We start from the raw sequence: 18,261 nt of genomic DNA, 5'->3' as shown, positions 1-18,261 counted from the left end.
GTCCTGCTTAGTACGCCTTGAAGTGAGAGACAGCGTGAAAGACAATTCGCTCGCTGCATATGCCGCTCTTCGTGACGCCAGCATTTTGACAGCGAGTGTCCGCGGTCATCTAGTGAGATGCGTTCATGTTTAACTGCGCGCGCACAAAACCATGCTTGTGAATTTAGTCAATACGCCAATGTTTACACGTTTACGGCCGATAAAAGTACTATCCTCCCTCCGTATAAGAGCCTAATAATTTGCTATCGCTTTCTATGCTTCGCCTCGTGCGAAACTACCAGATTTCTTTTTAGTCGGCAACCACAACAGTAATTTCGATGCGGTTTGTTGCATTTCAAAGAAAAATGTAATATCAATAATGTTCGATATTTTCAAAATGCAAGAACGCCCAGCGCCATATTTACAACTCTGTAATTCAGCAAGGAAAAACATTATTTCCGACCACTAAACTACTGCTAATAATACGCCTAGAGCAAATAAACGTGATCTATGACACACCTTTCTGAACTGTACTACTATGTTTTATTATGAATTTCGCAAGACACTTGTAAACACTGCAACAATTTCACGTAGACTGTGATTTCATACATCCCGTTTGTCCGCTTTATGTGCTCAAAGATGCACTTGAGAGCAGTGCGTTGTCTGTTTTTGCTGGAGAATTATAGGTGTAAAATTTGCGTGTGTATATTTTTTGGACTTACCCGTTCTTATCAATCATAGTTAGAAATATGCACAGCCATAATTTGACATTGTGCTTCCCGAACATGATAGCCTGTAAGTTTATCTATTAAATGGAACAAATGTTGCCCAAATCTGAACAGCGGCTGTCTCATAAAAGTATTTCAGCGTTTGACATGTCTTTCAATACGGAAATCCGAATAGTCAACATGCGCGCCATTGTGTCGCCCGCACCCCCTCCCCCTGCCAGTTTATTTATTTATTTACTTACTTTTTTTTTTTTTTACTGGCTGCCGTTGTTGCACACACTGTCTTCAGATAATTTCACTCCCCGCTAGGGCTCGCGAGTGGGCCAAAATAGAGCCTATTACCAAAGCGCCATAACTCACAAGGCTTAGAAATGGAAGAGAGGAAAAAGAAGAACGACACGGAGGCGGCTGCCTCGCGCGCTGGCACGCGACAGAGGAGAACCTCTCTCGCACTTTCGAACACGCAGCTCATCGTGGCGGACGCACTTGGAACGATCGCAGAAAGGAACGGCATCGTCCTGCTACCTGTCATGGGGATGGGTGTACCTGGCGGCATCGAAATTCACCGTCTCCTCCGAGGCTGCCTTTTAACCATCTCGGAAGAGACGCCACGCCGCAAGAAGCCTTCCTCGATTGCAGTCGCTGCAATTCCTGATGGGGCCAAGGATGACGTGTCCTACGCCTTCCGTAACTCGACCATCGAGGACGCCCTCCCAGACAATTGGGACCTTGTGCTCAAGCCGTGGTCGAAGGTCGACGAACGCACTTGCGGCAGCCACACAGGACAATCCAGGAGGCTGTTCCCGAGGGCCGAGTGGTACCCGCTCGTTGACATGGGCGTCAAGGACAGCGTGGTTAAGACCACGCAACTACCGCGGACCGTGCAACGAGCCTGGCACCAGACGGTGGTAGCCTCGAGGTTCACCGTGCGCCTTCTAATATGCAGGTAACGATCAATTCGGTGTTTTCTGTATCATATGTCAGGACCACTGCGAACATACTCAGTGGGCAGACTAATTTTATTTCTGTAATGTTGTAAAAATCCCATCGACGGGTTGTTTTGCCTCGCAAAGAAAAGAAAGACAGCGTGTAACTTGAGTTACACGTTCGCGCCTCAAATGAACCTGTCGGCTCACTCAGTTGGTTCTATTCCGCTAAATGACGTAAATACGAAAAATTTCATCTCTTAATTTTCACGTCCCAACGCCATGCAAGGAGTCTCCATTGAGCACCTTGAATGGACTTGTGCGAATTCAGCAATGTCTCGTATCGGCACTAGTCAGGAAGAAGGAAGATAAAGCCCGCCGAAAGCGCAATTATTGCTATTCTTTTACAAAAAGTCTAGAGAAGAAGAGACGAACACGACTTGCGCCAAGGAGAACCCGTCCGAAAATTGGCAGGTTTGTATCTTCTACCCCTGAATATAGCACCTGTCATTTTTATTTATCCATTCGTTCCTTGGTAGTTTTGGTTCCCCAACTGATTTCAACTCTCCTCACAGCTAGACCACATCATTTCGTTGGATAGTATTGCTTCATGAAGGGTTACAGCCGATGATTCAGTGTTATTGTGTTGATATATCTTCGTCTGTGAGCAATGGTATAAAAATGGGCTAAGAACTTAGCATAACTGCATACGATGATGATGATGATGATCATGATAATAATAATAATAATAATAATAATAATAATAATAATAATAATAATAATAATTGTAACGAGAACAACAACACCATGTTTGGGTACGTGATAATGTGGCGCTCCTGAGCATATACTATGCCGCTGTCTGCTACCATACAAATTGCATAAGAATCAAATAGCAAACTAACAATTGAAAATCGTGAATTCAGACACTTTCTTGTCCCAAAGGGCACCTTTCCGATACCACATTGTGCCACATAGACAAAAGCGGGGTATCAAGGGATGTTCAGGTTTTTGGCCCTTTATGAAGAGAATGCCAAAATTTAACACTACCAAAGTGCTTGAAATCCTGGCACGAGGAACTTACAGTAAAGCGAGTGGGGCATGAGGTAGTGATCACAGTGCACCTGGGAAGTATTTTATTAGGACACCTTTTTTATTTTTTTACGTTTCTTTATTGGTTGGATTGAAGTCATGTCTGAATAAACACAATCGAAGAGAAAAATGCTAACCTAGAATACCGCTACTAGAGGTCTTTTCGCTCGCGGTTAATTTTCAAGTTTGAAATACAATGGAAAATAGCAATTGTTGGAACACACAGAACAAGTTTTTGGCAGTCTATAAGACATGTTCAGTGTGGTTAGGATGAGTTAGAATAAATTGTTATATCCTAATACATGGCAGTTGGATTTCGAGAACCAACATTCCTATGTAGATTCCGCGCCAATCATCATTTCGTAGCATATTTGCATGGTAAAAAGCTCAATTGAGCAGCCAGAATCTGTTTTCCCGCTTCCCGGATGGGTGATCACATCGTTATAGTGTTTCGATTCGGAAGGCGCTGCTAGAATAAAGCAGGCCACGTTTCCTGAGAAGAGCTGCAGCGTTGCTCGAAGGCTTGCTTGACGAATGTGCAGTTCAACCGCAGTGCTCATTGTCGCCATGCATTGTCGACGCAGAGCGCGAGATGCGACCACGCGCGGAGCGGCCGCGGCCATGACTGGCCGGTTCGTCGAGTGCGACCACGTGCCTTCTGCCGAGTGCCGCCCCGACGTCTCGGGTGGCAGGCGGCGCATCCACCCGCGTGGCACCCCGCCGATGCTGAACGCCTCCAAGGCTGAGAGCAACGGAGACGCGGACGGCGTGGCTGCACCGAGCAGCTGCCTTTGGAGGCTGCAGACGAGGTAAGCCAAACAACGGCCCAGCTAAAACACCGCAGTCAATGTGCAGCCTCGTTTATTAGTATTCCATTTACGCCATCTTATCTCGTAAGGGACACCGTGGCTGTAGGTCACATATATGCTCGCGTAAGTCAAGCTGTAGCGATCAACCTCTGCCTAGGCCTGCTTGAGGCACTCGTGTAGCCTAATCTTTCAGCGTTAAATATACGTTCAGAAAAGGGACTGTATATGGCAGTTTCGTCAAATATCGAGGTCGGTACTTGTGGAACGACATGTAGAGTGCTCACATGTACCCAGTTCTGGGCTATATGGCTTTACAGTCGAAGCTGTTATGAGATAGATAGAGTTTGTAAAAAAATACGGGCTGTGAAGAGCAAATTTTAAGTTCGCATAATCCATCTTTTCTTTCAGTCGCATATAACTTGAAATCTTAGAAAAAGAAGATACGAGGTAAAAACCTGCACCAAGTCTACAACTTTGTGGCTGAGTAATATATGAACCATATATTTCTAATATCTGCATGTGTTGAGTCATAAAGCGGACAGCACCACGGTTAACTTTTAGTGAATTCGAAGGCGAAAAGGAAAGCAAGAGCCTGCGCGCTTGTTTACTGTTTGAATTCTGTGTGCACAGCTGAACCATATACACCTACCATGGAAAAGACGCAATATCACAGGAATAATAGATGCGATAAAGTTCGTATGAAACTACGTGTTACAGATAAAAGCCTGCAGGATGAGATATAGAAGTACGACACACTCGCCGTGATTGCGTAGTCGCAGCGGTGTTAGGCTATTAAGCATGAGGTTGCGGGATCAAATCCCGGCCACGGTGGCTGCTTTCGTATTGGGCGAAATGCGAAAACACCCGTGTACTGAGATTTAGGTGCACGGTAAAGAAACCCAGGTGGTCCAAATTTCCGGAGTACTGCACTGCGGCGTCCCTCATAATGAGATCGTTGTTTTGGAAGGTAAAACCCCGTAATTTATTTTTATGTTAGATATACTATAAACATACAACTGGTATGTAAATATATAGAAAAGAAAATAAGCGCGCCAACTTAACAATGCAACGATAGAGAAAATGTGTTGCTGCGCGTTGTCGATCCGCCGTGGTTATAATACGCCGAAGCCCATGGTCGCTGTTGCCACTTTTGCCTCGTAATCTCTAGTCTTCCGTGAGACCAGTCGCTAGACCTATTGGTGTTCAAGCATGGTCTTACAGAAAAGGTGTCGCCTGGTGGAAGCTACGAGTCACTGTCATTGTGTCCTCAAAGGAGCGACAGAAAGGTAATGTCGTTAGCCGCCCGACTGCACAACAAAGTCACAAAAAAAGCCATACGGGATTTCTAAGCCTAGGCGATGTGCCTTGGCTGACATCGCCTTCACGATGTCAACAGCCACATGCGCAGCGTGTCCTGTGGGCGCACTGAAGACAGTATAAAGTGGAAGAAAACGCGCCACCCCGGAGAACGCGACGTATAGTTATTTGGTTCTCTTAGCAGGCATACTAAATATTCCGCAACTGATTTTCCCGTTCATTAATCTTGAGAGAGAGAGAGAGAAACAACTTCATGTAGTCGCCTGCAGAACGACACCACGACTAAATGGCGCCGTCACGTGCGCCCTGACGTCTTCTCAGTGGGTGGTCTCTACTCAACTGCAGCGCGTGTTACTCCCGCGGTCGGTCGCCCTGAGGGGCAACGTTCTGTCGGTTTCGCTCGGCCTTTGTCTTTCAAGAGCCGCCGAGACCTGCTGGGTGGCCCAGGTTTGGCTTTCGTGGTCGTAGCATTCCGCCGCGACTGGTGGCTGCGGCGGAATCGTTGTACTTGTCGAAGCTTCATCGCGGAACTTGGTGCAATCCCACAGGATGTGCGTCAGGGTGGCCCTCTCCCGCTGGCACACGCGGCACATCACCCACATATAATTTCGGGTATAGATGAGTCATTAACACTGGGGTGGGTAAAGAACCAGTTTGCAATTGTCTGAACAGCACCGCCGCCGCTCGGCTAACCCCCGGGTGCTTGAGAAAAATATAGAAACTATGCTGAGTAGCCAGTTTCTCGTGCAGATATACGCATCTGGATGCCGGTGGAAAACTGAGCCCTGACTGACACTCCGTACCATCCGAAGCGTCGAGATCACCTCGAAACTAAGGTATTCTTGACCAAATGACACTGTCATCATCATCATCATCAGCCTGGTTACGCCCACTGCAGGGCAAGGGCCTCTCCCATACTTCTCCAACTACCCCGGTCATGTACTAATTGTGGCCATGTTGGCCCTGCAAACTTCTTAATGTCATCCGCCCACCTAACTTTCAGCCTACCCCTGCTACGCTTCCCTTCCCTTAGAATCCAGTCCGTAACCCCTAATGACCCTCGGTTATCTTCCCTGCTCATTACATGTCCTGCCCATGTCCATTTCTTTTTCTTGATTTCAACTGAGATGTCATTAACCCGCGTTTGTTCCCTCACCCAATCTGCTCTTTTCTAATCCCCTTACGTTACACCCATCCTTCTTTCCATAGCTCGTTGCGCCGTCCTCACTTTATGCTGAACCCTTTTCGTAAGCCTCCAGGTTTCTGCCAAATACGTTAGTGCTGGTAAGACACAGCTGTTATGCACTTTCCTTTTGAGGGATAGTGGCAACCTGTTCTTCATGATTTGAGAATGCCTGCCAAACGCACCCCAGCCCATTTTTATTCTTCTGATTATTTGAATCGCATGATCCAGATCTGTGGTCACTACCTGCCCTAAGTAGATGTATTCCCTCACCACTTCCAGTGCCTCGCTACCTATCGTAAACTGCTGTTCCCTTCCGAGACTGGTAAACATTACTTTAGTTTTCTGCATATTAATTTTTAGACCCACCCTTCTGCTTTGCCTCTCCAGGTCAGTGAGCATGCATTGCAATTGGTCCCCTGAGTTACTAAGCAAGGCAATATCATCAGCGAATCGCATGTTACTAAGGTATTCTCCATTAACTTTTATCCCGAATTCTTCCCACTCCAGGTCTCTGAATACCTCCTGTAAACAAGCTGGAAATAGCATTGGAGAGATCGTATCTCCCTGTCTGACGCCTTTATTTATTGGGATTTTGTTGCTGTTTTTATGGAGGACTACGGTGGCTGTGGAGCCGCTATAGATATCTTTCAGTATTTTTACATAGGACTCGTCTACACCCTGATTCCGTAATGCCTCCATGTCTGCAGAGGTTTCGACTGAATCAAACGCTTTTTCGTAATCAATGAAAGCTATATATAAGGGCTGGTTATATTCCGCACATTTTTCTATCACCTGATTGATAGTGTGAATATGGTCTATTGCTGAGTACCCTTTACAGAGTCCTGCCTGATCCTTTGGTTGACAGAAGTCGAAGTTGTTCCTGATTCTATTTGCAATTACCTTAGTAAATACTTTGTAGGCAACGTAAGCTGATCGGCCTATAATTTTTCAAGCCTTTGGCTTCCCCTTTCTTATGGATTAGGATTATGTTAGCGTTCTTCCAAGATTCCGGTACACTCGAGGTCATGAGGCATCTCGTATACAGGGTGGCCAGTTTTTATAGAACAATCTGCCCACCATCCTTCAACAAATCCGCTGTTACCTGATCCTCACCAGCTGCCTTCCCCCTTTGCATAGCTCCCAAGGCGTTCTTTACTTCTTCCGGCGTTACTTGTGGGATTTCAACTCCCTCTATACTATTCTCTCTCACATTATCGTCGTGGGTGCTACTGGTACTGTATAAGTTATAACTGGTACTGGTACTGGTAATAAGGTACTGTATTATTATATAAGTATAAGCGAGCTCGTTTTCAGTGATTTGAGATATGCTTCATTTCAGCGAGCCAGAGGCGTTTTTGTCGGTTTCGGTGCCGAAAACGCCTATCTTTCTAGATACAAACAGGCCTGCTTGTATTTCGTATGGAATATTTTGCACAAAGGTTCCTCTTATCAGCACCTGCACTTTTTTAAAGATGGCATTTTTTATGGTCTGAAGTTTTGATGTACTTATTTTTTTAATGAAATGGCAAACTATTAAGGCGTTAAGGTGCAATACTGTATTGCTCGTCTAGAGGCAGTGATATTTCTTATAAGCACTATTTCTTTTTACAGTTTGCTTCCCTTTGCTTCATTTGACCAAGACCTACCCAAACATCCGTGGGCGCAATAACGCAAAACTATTATAATTCTTCTATTGCATTTCGACAATCAGGCCTCTACGATTGGTTAAAATTTTTTCGAACCCCCCACACATCGCTTGTCTGTCACGTAACGTCAGAAAAACCCTTCAACTCGTGTGACGTATTATGAATCATTAGACTGAACAAAAGAAAAAAAAGAAATTTGAGATTCTCCGACTCTTTCACCAGGAGCCGTCCGCTGTTGGTCAAATGTTTTTGGGCTGTCCCCGCTTCGCCTGCCAGTCACGCGATGTAAAAAAAACTACGAAAATTCACCACTTCGAAGTGACGTAACAAAACTGAATTTTTTCGGAACTTTTTCGCGGCAGATGATGCTGTTGAGCCCTTTCGGCACTAACACCCGTGATTAAAATAATACGGAAAAGGGATTGCTGTTAGAGCTCATTTTCTCCCGTGTCTGTGAATGCAAAATGAAATTACTGGAGTCAAAACTTCGCATTGCAAGTTTTCTAGCGCTTTCATTCGTGTCCGTTTACGCGTGTGAATTACCAAGGAATTCCGTTTTGTTGGCGAACCCATGATCCGCATACTTTTGTTCACGGTTACGCGACGTCGCTGCACCACCTTTCTTACCCAGAGGGTTTGTTTAAGCGGCATTTTTACCCTTCCGAAGCATGTGCCCACGTTCTTCTACCACAAAGCGAAAGCTAAGCAAAGGGAAGCGGGCCAATCGCCGTCGCCGGCTCTTCCATCCTCGTCCGGTTATATACTTTCACTGTGGTAACTCGTCCCCACTGAAACCCTATCCACTTCTACATACTCCACGCCTCTGGTCCCCCAATTGGACAAGAAAAACGTGTCATGGTAGGCAGTGCTATGCACTTCAGAAGCAAACCAAAATGACCTCCTATAGCTGCGAGAGCTTTCCATTGGCCTCCGTAAACAACACCAAGCGTCACCGAACGATGCTTACGTCGACGGTTACGTAAATATAACGTCAGGAAACTGGAATAGAAACAGATTGGAATAGCTTTATTTTATACGGCCTCCTTTGCTATTTCATTTCTCTGCCGCAGTTATAGAGGCCTGTATAAGCAGCGTTCTTCTTTTTATGGCAAAGTAGCTTTTCTTTGTCTTTTCTTTGTTTCACAAAGCCGAATTTTTATTTAGCTTCCACTTCCTTTTTAAATTCTGAAAGAAATGCGAGAATTCGCGTGGATAACGTTTTTCTCATTCATGAGCCCTCCTCCACGCATCCGTACAACTCAGTTCCCATGTCCTCAAAGCTCTACAACTCCTTTCCTCCTCCACTGCAAATGCGTTATACATATCACAGAAAGCATTAGATATAGCGTTTTATTTCACCCTTTACGGTTAGGTGAGAGAGTGCTTGAAGTAACTCGAATGGTATACGTACTCATCCATGTTCGCCTATGCTGCTGTTGTGCATTGCAAGCCCCGTCATCGTCTACAGTTCAGTTCAGTTCAGTTTCATTCCTTAAAGGCCCCCATTTCAGGGGGTGTTACATAAGGGGTGGGATTACATTTGTAGTGAGGAATACAAACAGCGATGGTGATATAACATTGAAGGTGATCTGTTACGCGTTCTTGAAAAGCAGGTGTTGAAGCGATGGCGACGATATCATGGGGTAGGCCGTTCCAGTCCGTGGCTGCTCGAAGAAATAATGAAGCTGAAAACGTAGTAGTACGTGATAGTGGGCGGGCAACTTGAAGGGGATGAATGGTGCGGTGAGATATGCGTGATGCGGCGACGATATACGGTGCTTGATTGAGAGGAGAATAAAAGAATTTGTGAGAAAGGGTGAGGCTAGCAATGCGACGACGAAAAGAGAGGGGTGACAGTCCGGATGTAGCTTTCAAGGATGATACACTGACGTCATATGAGTATGAGGAATGAATGAATCGGGCAGCACGATTCTGCACAGCTTCCAATGCCGTGATTAGATATGCTTGATGTGGGCTCCAGATGGGGGATGCATATTCTAAGTTGGGTCTTATAAGTGAGTTATACGTGAGCAATTTAACATGTGGTGGGGCAAGACGAAGGTGACGTTTTAGAAAACCGAGTGTTTTCTTTGATGCTGGAATGATGTTACCGACATGAAGCTGCCATGAAAGATTAGAAGAGAGGGTGACTCCTAGATATTTATATGATTGTACTTGCTCAATCTGTGTGTTAGAAATTAAATAATGAAAGAGATGTGGATTGTGACGACGAGTGAAGGACATGAGTTTACATTTACTAGGATTGAGGGACATTAGCCAGTTATTACACCAATTTACTACGCTGTTAAGCTCTGTCTGAAGAGTGTATTGATCGTGACAATTAATAATGGTGCGGTAAATAACACAATCATCTGCGAAAATTCGAATACTACAGGAAACATGCAGGGACAAGTCGTTAATATATATTAAGAATAGGAGGGGACCGAGGACAGAACCTTGTGGGACGCCTGAAGTAAACGGGAGAGATGTAGACAGATGGCCGTTAAGATAGACTGACTGAGAGCGGTTAGTTAGGAATTCTTCAATCCATTAGAGAATATTAGGGGGTAGGTTCAGCTTTGAGAGTTTTAGTAATAGCCGGCGGTGGGGAACCTTGTGAAAACCTTTAGTGAAATCAAGAAAGATGGTGTCGGCATGTATATTACGTTCTAGATTAGTGTGCAAGTCGTGAAGGAAAAGCGCTAGTTGGGTTTCGCAAGAGAGGCCCTTACGAAACCCATGTTGTGAAGGGTGAAAAAAATGGCTTCGGTCCAAGAAGTTTACGATTTGTGAGTAGATGACATGTTCCATGATTTTAAAAGGCACGCTAGTCAATGAAATGGGGCGGTAATTCAAGGGCGAGTCTCTGTTACCTGATTTGTAGACTGGAATGGATGGATGGATGCGAAACTTTAATAAGGTCCTGAGGTACGCGACTCAGCGCGCTGCGGGCCGCTCCCACGTTGGGACAGCCAGGCCTTGCCCGACCGCCGCATCGTGGGCCCTCTGGACAGCCCATAGTTGCACCCCAGCATCAGGGCTCTTGATAGCGGAGAGCCACTTTTCTTCATTGATTTCTTCTGTGCCTCGTAACGAGGGGCAACGCCAGAGCATATGATCTAGGCTAGCGATGTCATTGCAATGCCTGCAAGAACTAGTGGCATAGAACGACCTTCCCCGTTTTCCAATCAAGAGGCAAAATTCCTGAGGAGAGTGACTGTGAGAAAATGAGACATAAATATGATGCACAAATTGATTCCACATTTTTCAATAGTTTTGAATTAGTCAGGTCCATACCAGCTGATGATGAAAGTTTCATATTATGAATTATGGATGAAATGCCCTCTTCGACGAACGTGACTGCTGGCTTGGGGGTTTCTAAGTTAAAGGGTGGTAATTGTGAAGGTGCGTCGAGTTCGTTAGTGAACACAGATGTGAATGCATGGTTAAATATTTCTGCGGAGTCATGGTCAGTCACCGCTTCATGTGAATAATTCGTCACTTTAATATCGGGAGGATGTGTTGGGTTTAAAACTTGCCAGTATTGCTTGGGGTTTCTTATAAGTAAGTTTGGTAAGTCATTGTGATAAAATGAGTACTTGGCGTTACGAACAGAAAGTAGGTATGATTTTTCGGCCTCGAAGTATTTCCCCCATGCTGCAGGCGTGTCGTTACGTTTGGCGGTACGAAACAATCGTTTCTTTTTGTTTTCGAGTCGTTTTAAGTGCTGGGTAAACCATGGTTTATTGCGATTAGTATGAAAGGTAATCCTTGGTACGAACATATTAGTGAGATGATTTAATTTGTTCTTGAATATCAGCCAGTTTTCATGAATTGAGCGAGTGTCAGGAAAAAAGGTGTTAAGTTCTTCAGTTATTGCATTATAGTTACCCTTATCGTAGAGTTGTATCGTTTTATCGGATGTCTGTTTTTGAGTCGAGGTAAATGAGAATAAAGCATGCATAACTTTGCGATCGCTGATTTCAGGAAGGTAACTGATGGATGATACATTCTCGGGGCTGCTTGTTAGTATCAGGTCGAGCGTGTTTGCTGATTCTCGTGAGACACGGGTTGGTTGGGAAATTTATTGAGTGAGGTTAAAATTTAAACAGACATCGATGAAGTTCTTCGCCTCTGCATGACACGTTATTGTGGAACTAGCTATGTTCTGCCAATCAATATCCGGGTAATTAAAATCACCAAAAAGAAGAATACGGGCATTTGGATATGTGAGAACAAGTTTATGAAGGATGTTGTTCAGATGACGTGGGAAGTCTGGATTAGTCTGTGGGGGCCTGTAGCAAACGCCAAGCAGAACTGTTACGGGGGGAGCGCGACAGATGAGCCATATGGCTTCAATGTCGGATGCGACGTCAACAACAGAGCATGATATGCCTCGATGAATGGCAACGAGAACACCGCCCCCCCGTTTGCCTTTTCGATCGTTTCGATACACTTCGAGGTTGGGTAAATCGGCCAAAATTTCCGTATGAGTTACGTCACTATTTAGCCAAGTTTCTGTTAGTATTAGTATGTTGCTCGCGGATGACGACATGATGTTTGATATGAGTTCGCGCTTTGGAAGAAGACTACGGATGTTAGTGAATATTATCGAAAACGAGAGAACATCGTGCGGTGGAGCGGGTCGACGATTTGTTAAAGTTTTGTGACGGGGCGATTGCTATGCTATTTCCTTAACGGCTTGGGATGATGCGTCAAATACATAGCGTTTTGAGCCGATGTGCAGGGTTTTAAAGCGCAAGGAGTACTTGTTAGAATTGGCTTTGGCAAACACAAGTAACTGTTTACGCGCGTGTCGAACGGTGCGGGAGAAGTCCTCTCCAATACTGTAGTTTGTGTCTTTCAATTTACGGCCATTTGATAGCAGTGCGTCTTTGGTTTTATGAGATAGGAATTTCACGATTACGGGACGAATTCGGTCGGCTGAATGATTTGCGAGGCCATGCGCTCTTGCAATGTCGTTAAGTTCCAAGGTTATATCAAGATTCTTGCGGCAAACATCAATGACTAATTTTTCTGACTCAGTCCACGTTTCAGCGCTAGCAGGGTCAGGGATGCCATAGAAAATAAGGTTATTCCGACGTGATTGGTTTTCCGCGTCATCCAGGCGTGTTTCTAGTTCTTTAATCTTTTTAGCTTGGTCGATTGTGGTTGACTGCATTATTTCAATATCGTTTCTGAGGTGAAGAAGTGTTTGGTAATGCGTTTCGAGATCGGCCATTCGTTTGTCTAGGCTTGCTATGGTTTGGTCTGTCGTGTTCAGCTGTGTTTTGAGGCCCTGTATTTCCGTAATCAACAGGGTCTGTCCCGCGTTTAGCTTCTGTAGTTCAGCGAGTACAGCAGCGTTGCCCTCAGGGCCAGGGTTAGTCTACACGTCACCTGATAGCATGAGCAAGGAATGAATTACGTGAGCACACTCAACGGCAATGGCGACACAGCAGTGCGGGCTCGGAAACTGCACCAAAATATAATTACTGGATTTTTTAGCGAAGAGGGCATACGATGTACTGACCTGCATCGCAAAGGTAAGCGGATTAGGTGGCTGCGCTGTGGTGCCGAGCCCACGAAGCGGTGTCAGCGGGTGAAGCTCTTTTATACACGTTGGCATTCTTGCTGATGTCGATGTGGCCATCCATGGTACTGTGATTTCCGGTGCGTGCAGCTCCTCTGGAGGCACACCCAGTAGGGACGAACACCCGCCGGCCGGTGGATGGCAGGAGCCAGGGTCATCTCCAGTGTACGGCAGTGCGCACACCGATGACGCCCCCGTAGACAGGCCTGCCAGGGACGGCAGCGGCAGGCTGGCAAATGCGAGGACGGTCGTCTGCATCGCAAAGGTAAGCGGATTAGGTGGCTGCGCTGTGGTGCAGTCACCGAGCCCACCTCGGTGACTCTATATAGCTTCTTCAGCTCATAACTATTCCTTTGGGATAGCTCCGTCATATAGGCAAACCTTCTTTCCTAGACGTGTAAAAGATTAATATGTCCTTTACTCGTTATGAACACATTGAAAAGATGATAGTAGCTACTTTGACGTATACTCGATTAATTACGCAGAACACATCATTAGCAGCTTCACACAAGCTCAAAGCATCAAAATGTTGTTTACCTCGATAGAGTATTCGTTCACCTGCTGTAACAATTCTTTATATTTTCCGTTTGGGAAAGAGGACATTGGCTCTCCTCGTGGCAGAGTCACAAACAATTCGCATCTTTTCCCTTCTTCCATCAGGTTCGCCCCGAACAGCGTAGACGGCAGTACGGCAGCCCCGACAGGAGTCGCCCGTCGTCTGCCGTCTGCTCGGCTGCACCTCGTCGCAGCTGCAGCGGCACAAGAGCCCCAACCTCTGCAGGCGGCCTTACCGTCACCTAAGCTGCGCTTATCCAAGTTGAGTCGCTGACCGTGCGTTCCCTCCTGACCACGTGACCGGCGACTTCAAAGTGCACTCAGTTCGCTGGCACGATGGCCACGGTAGACGCATGGGGGCGCACTGGCGGCTCCACCACCTGCACGGCATGCCCACCTTGCGCAAGGCGTGGCGACGAAGTCCCCGGCAACCGCTGCGAGCTAGTCGCCGTGTCGCTGTCCCGCGACCACAGTGCAACGAAACTGGGGCGCCGCTTGCCGGGAGTGGGTGCACATTTCTTTCGTAACATTTTATATGGTTTTCAGTGTATTTATGTGAAAGTAGTATTGTTATACTTGTTTAGAATACAGTATTTTGCGATCGAAATATTTTGTTGTGTTGATTCCTTGAGCATGGTACATGTGGGCGATGGTAATGGGTGAAATCGAATGAGCCCTGCACTCTATTTCTCACTGTGCTTCTACATTCCTTTCTCCATAACTATGCCGTTCAAAAAGCTACGACGTTATCTCGACAAGCCTGCTTCGTTACATGGTGGCCAGAGCAGACAAGTGGTTGTGTTTGTGTGCTCGGCTGTAATATCCTGCCATGTAATCTAATCCACGGAAGCACGGGGCTCGCTAGAATTGCACGCCGCGTCGTTCCAGACGACGTCCTTCTAAAAGCGCCAGGATTCAGCCTTCCTTTTTAAGGATTTGTTGGAGGATAGCCTCAAAATACGAACCCATACTCTCATGCATACAGCGAAATGTGTTCGTATCGCTCACACTTTAGAGGGACTTGCGGACGGCAACTTCTGACGGGGTAATGGTTATGAAGATGAAGTAGAAGAACAAGGACATGATTACACGGATTATTATTATTATTATTATTATATTGTTATTATTATTACAAGTTTCACCCCCAGTCAACTTTTCCTTTAACTCTGGTAGCTCACAAACGCAGTATCCGTTACGATAAGAGAGACAAAGCGCAGCGTCAACTTTTGCCTCGGCTTGTACCAATACCTTGAAAACTAGTACTGGTCGTTCGTAGATGTGACAGCTGATGTTCATTTAATTGGTTTAGGAAGGTCATGAAAGTTTGATTTGCGCATATTCCTACCTACACAACGGCTCGAAATTCCTGACGGGTTCTGTAAAGTACTATAAACGAGAATAAATCTGAAAGACCGCGCACACAGAAAAGCCAGGCAAATAAGGCGTAGATACGTAGAAGCTTGAATTTAGGTGCTGTCATCACCTTTGTAGTTTGATTGTAACAATGATCACTTCTTCCACATTGAACGTGTTTAAGCCAGCAAGCGAGGTAAATAAAATATTTCTGGAGCTACGTGCGCTCTCACTGTTTAAAAAAGGGCGCCCAAGATGTACGTATTGATGATGAAAATGGCCATGTCTCGAACACTGCTGATGCCTTTGCGAAACAGTTATGTTCTATATTTGGTCTAAATATTCTTCTACATCAAGCAAGGTGTATTCTCACTCTGGCACCGTGTGTTCGTGTGTAAGGGATGTTACCTGCATGTAACATATTTCTGCTCGACACACGATAATACTTTCGCTAAAGCCTCCATTTGGTACCGGTTAAATACTCTGCGAACAACATATCTTTAAAGAGCGTTCGGGTAAGCCCTAATTAAAAACGATTTGACAATACTCACGCTGTAGTGCTGCGAAGGAATGAGATCTTGTGGTATATACAGCGTATCCACTTAGAGTACAGAGGATTATCCCAAGGAAGCATTTTGCGTCGTGCTTTTCCCGATTGTTGGGAATACAACACTTCTTAGGCGTAGCGATGATAATATAATTGCAATAATGAAATGCAGACCTTTTTCAAATTATACGGCAAGATGGGGAGTGACGCAATTTTGGAGAGCAGGAGAAATTGCAGACAGCTCGATCCAACAAGCGAATTGGCTCAACAAACGTCGGAAACGACTACAGGGAGACTTCAACGCGCACACCATTAAAAAAAAAAGCTAGTGGGCGCACTATTTGACGAGTCGTGACAATAGATACACGATTGCGATGGCAAGCAAACGCAATGTTCCCGGGCCAGGGCGCACCTTTGACAAGCCTGACAGCCGAGGTGAGGTGAAATTTTTTTTTTCTTTTAGGAAGGAAAGGGGGAGAGGGATAGAAGGGGGAGAGTGCTACGCATGGTAGTCCCTCGCAACCTTCTCAACGAGCCCACGATATCGCGCCTGCAGTATAGCAAGGAGCCTCTCCCTGCTCTTCGCTGCCTATTAATTTACGGAGGAACAAGGGTGGGGGTGTTTAGGGTACCTCCACATGATGTGATTAAAATTGGCTTTCGTAGTGCAGCAAAATTTACAGCTACATGAGGGGCAGAGAGAGGAGTCGATGAGGTGAAGGAGAGGGCAAGGTGTGAGTGGCGCTGCGGCCACAGCACATCGCACCTGCGCGAGGATTTGTTTATTAGCTGCAGGAAGATTAAACGTTCTAGGCGGTAGCGGCTACAGATGTCGTGAAAAGTTGGAAGGCTGTACCGCGCAGTTAACGTAGCCGTTGCCGCAATGGAGTCTGGATCATCTAATGCCTGCGCCCGGACCGTAAATCCTCCGGCGCTGGCGTGAGCCGCTCCGTTTCTGGCAAGACCAGCGTGTGCGGCAGCGCAAATTGTTATGTTCCCATTCACAGAAACGAAGTGCGCCAGTGCAGCCGTATACACTTGAATCTGTGTGACCGGATTGGTGGGAGTGGCGATAAAGCAATTGGAAAGTTTGTCACCTCAAGGGAACTCGTCATTTTGTTCGTCCGGTCAGAAATCACAAGTTCACTGCATCGAAGGCAACTAAATCAACTCTCTCACAGTAGCTGAACGAAGGGTTCAGCATAAGTTATTTATCAACAAAGACGTCACTGCACTTTTCATAATAGGAATTATCTGTCTTTTATCAACGAAGCCTGCTGCCTTTTGTGCGCATTGGTGTCGCCTATGAGACTTTTTTGCAACAGGTAAAAATTTTCATTATTGCAGCTTTTTCACAAACTTAAGGACTTCAGGTATCTCTTCCATAAGACAACTTGCGATCAACCCAGGTAGGAGAAACTCGACGGCAAATAAACACGTGCGAAGGTTTGAGCATCGGCTCATATAAGCCACGTGGGATATTTTGGTATGTAATAATTTTCTACCTCAAGCAAATTTTTTCACGTGTCCAAAATAAAGAGAATTGTGGCGTAGTGAAAGGAGTGCACAGCGCGATTGCTTTTGTGCACAGCATTTATACCTTGCGGTCATTTTCTGCCCCCGCCCCCCACAAGTTGATGCATCCTGGCATTGTGCAGCTTGGACTTCGCCAATATTCAAACTGACGCGTCAAATGCCTTTTTTATTTCTACATCGCTCCCAGAAAACGTGTTTTGTGCAATAAACCCGTTACATTCTACTTTCGCATGTATTTGCCATCGTAGTTTAAGTCAGCAAAATTTCTGCTGATGTGAACGTAACTCGTCCGATATTCAGAATGAGGTGCTTCTGCCTCCTTTCATTGCAATTAGTATGTAGGGCCTACGCAGAAAAACCTTGCTGTCCGCTTTTACTTCTTTGTAGTTTGTAGGACCGCAAAGATGTAAAATTATTGCCAAGAATGAGCAAAAGACTATGGCACTTTGGTACTACATGGTCCTGGCTTATCGCTAAACAAGTTGAACATTAAAACGTTAAAATATTTAGAGCCCTGTAGGGTGATGTCCACATACAGATCAAGTGCATTGGGTCTTCATTTAATGCGAGGTTATTTATGCAATAAAAGCTGGCTTTTCTAGACTAAAGGATCATCTTCTGCTAAGTGATCATGCATGAAGCCCAATAAAATTTGTCCCGAGACTAAGACTTCATCGTAAAACCAGTAACAGAGATCTGCACGTTGACCTCTATTTGCATTGGAAAATTAAACATATTAAACTCCGAGCGACTGTGAGGAAAGCGATTTGTTTTCTTCACTATAAGCCAATGTTTCACCGTCTCCTCCTAAGACGGCGGTGGTCTGACTTCAGTTTTGCGACATAACTTCCACGACAGCAGGTAACAAAAAAAAAACACCCTTGGCTGCGGCCATAAACGTTAATGGTTGTTGCAACGGTATACTGCGCTGACGTGGCGCTATGAGCTCTCAGCACGCGGAGTTTGAACCACCTCGACGCGTGAAATGGAGTCGGAA

The 18,261-nt window shown here is 45.6% G+C and overlaps 2 protein-coding genes across 3 annotated transcripts in view; both read left to right on the top strand.

The window, feature by feature from the left end:
• Window positions 1-1,036: 1,036 nt before the first annotated feature.
• Window positions 1,037-14,429, top strand: LOC139051744 (uncharacterized). Of its 2 annotated transcripts, XM_070528735.1 has the most exons (4): window positions 1,037-1,653; window positions 3,307-3,531; window positions 13,364-13,538; window positions 13,934-14,429. In XM_070528735.1, the coding sequence occupies exons 1-4, from the start codon at window positions 1,079-1,081 to the stop codon at window positions 14,072-14,074; spliced, it is 1,116 nt and encodes a 371-aa protein (XP_070384836.1). In that variant the 5' UTR covers window positions 1,037-1,078; the 3' UTR covers window positions 14,075-14,429. The 2 variants fall into 2 exon arrangements, with proteins under 2 accessions (XP_070384836.1, XP_070384837.1); XM_070528736.1 differs by lacking the exon at window positions 13,364-13,538.
• A 1,689-nt stretch (window positions 14,430-16,118) lies between these two features.
• LOC135915239 (uncharacterized) overlaps window positions 16,119-18,261 on the top strand; it is a 34,505-nt gene continuing 32,362 nt past the window's right edge. Inside the window, exon 1 of the mRNA XM_070528780.1 lies at window positions 16,119-16,163. Within this exon, the coding sequence (XP_070384881.1) occupies window positions 16,119-16,163 (45 nt within the window). The remainder of the gene's footprint in view (window positions 16,164-18,261) is intronic.

This window comes from Dermacentor albipictus, unplaced genomic scaffold, assembly GCF_038994185.2.
Source record: "Dermacentor albipictus isolate Rhodes 1998 colony unplaced genomic scaffold, USDA_Dalb.pri_finalv2 scaffold_14, whole genome shotgun sequence".
Classification (NCBI taxonomy): Eukaryota; Metazoa; Arthropoda; class Arachnida; order Ixodida; family Ixodidae; genus Dermacentor; species Dermacentor albipictus.
Note: the sequence above shows the minus strand (reverse complement) of the source record. Positions and strands in the feature narration are given on the sequence as shown.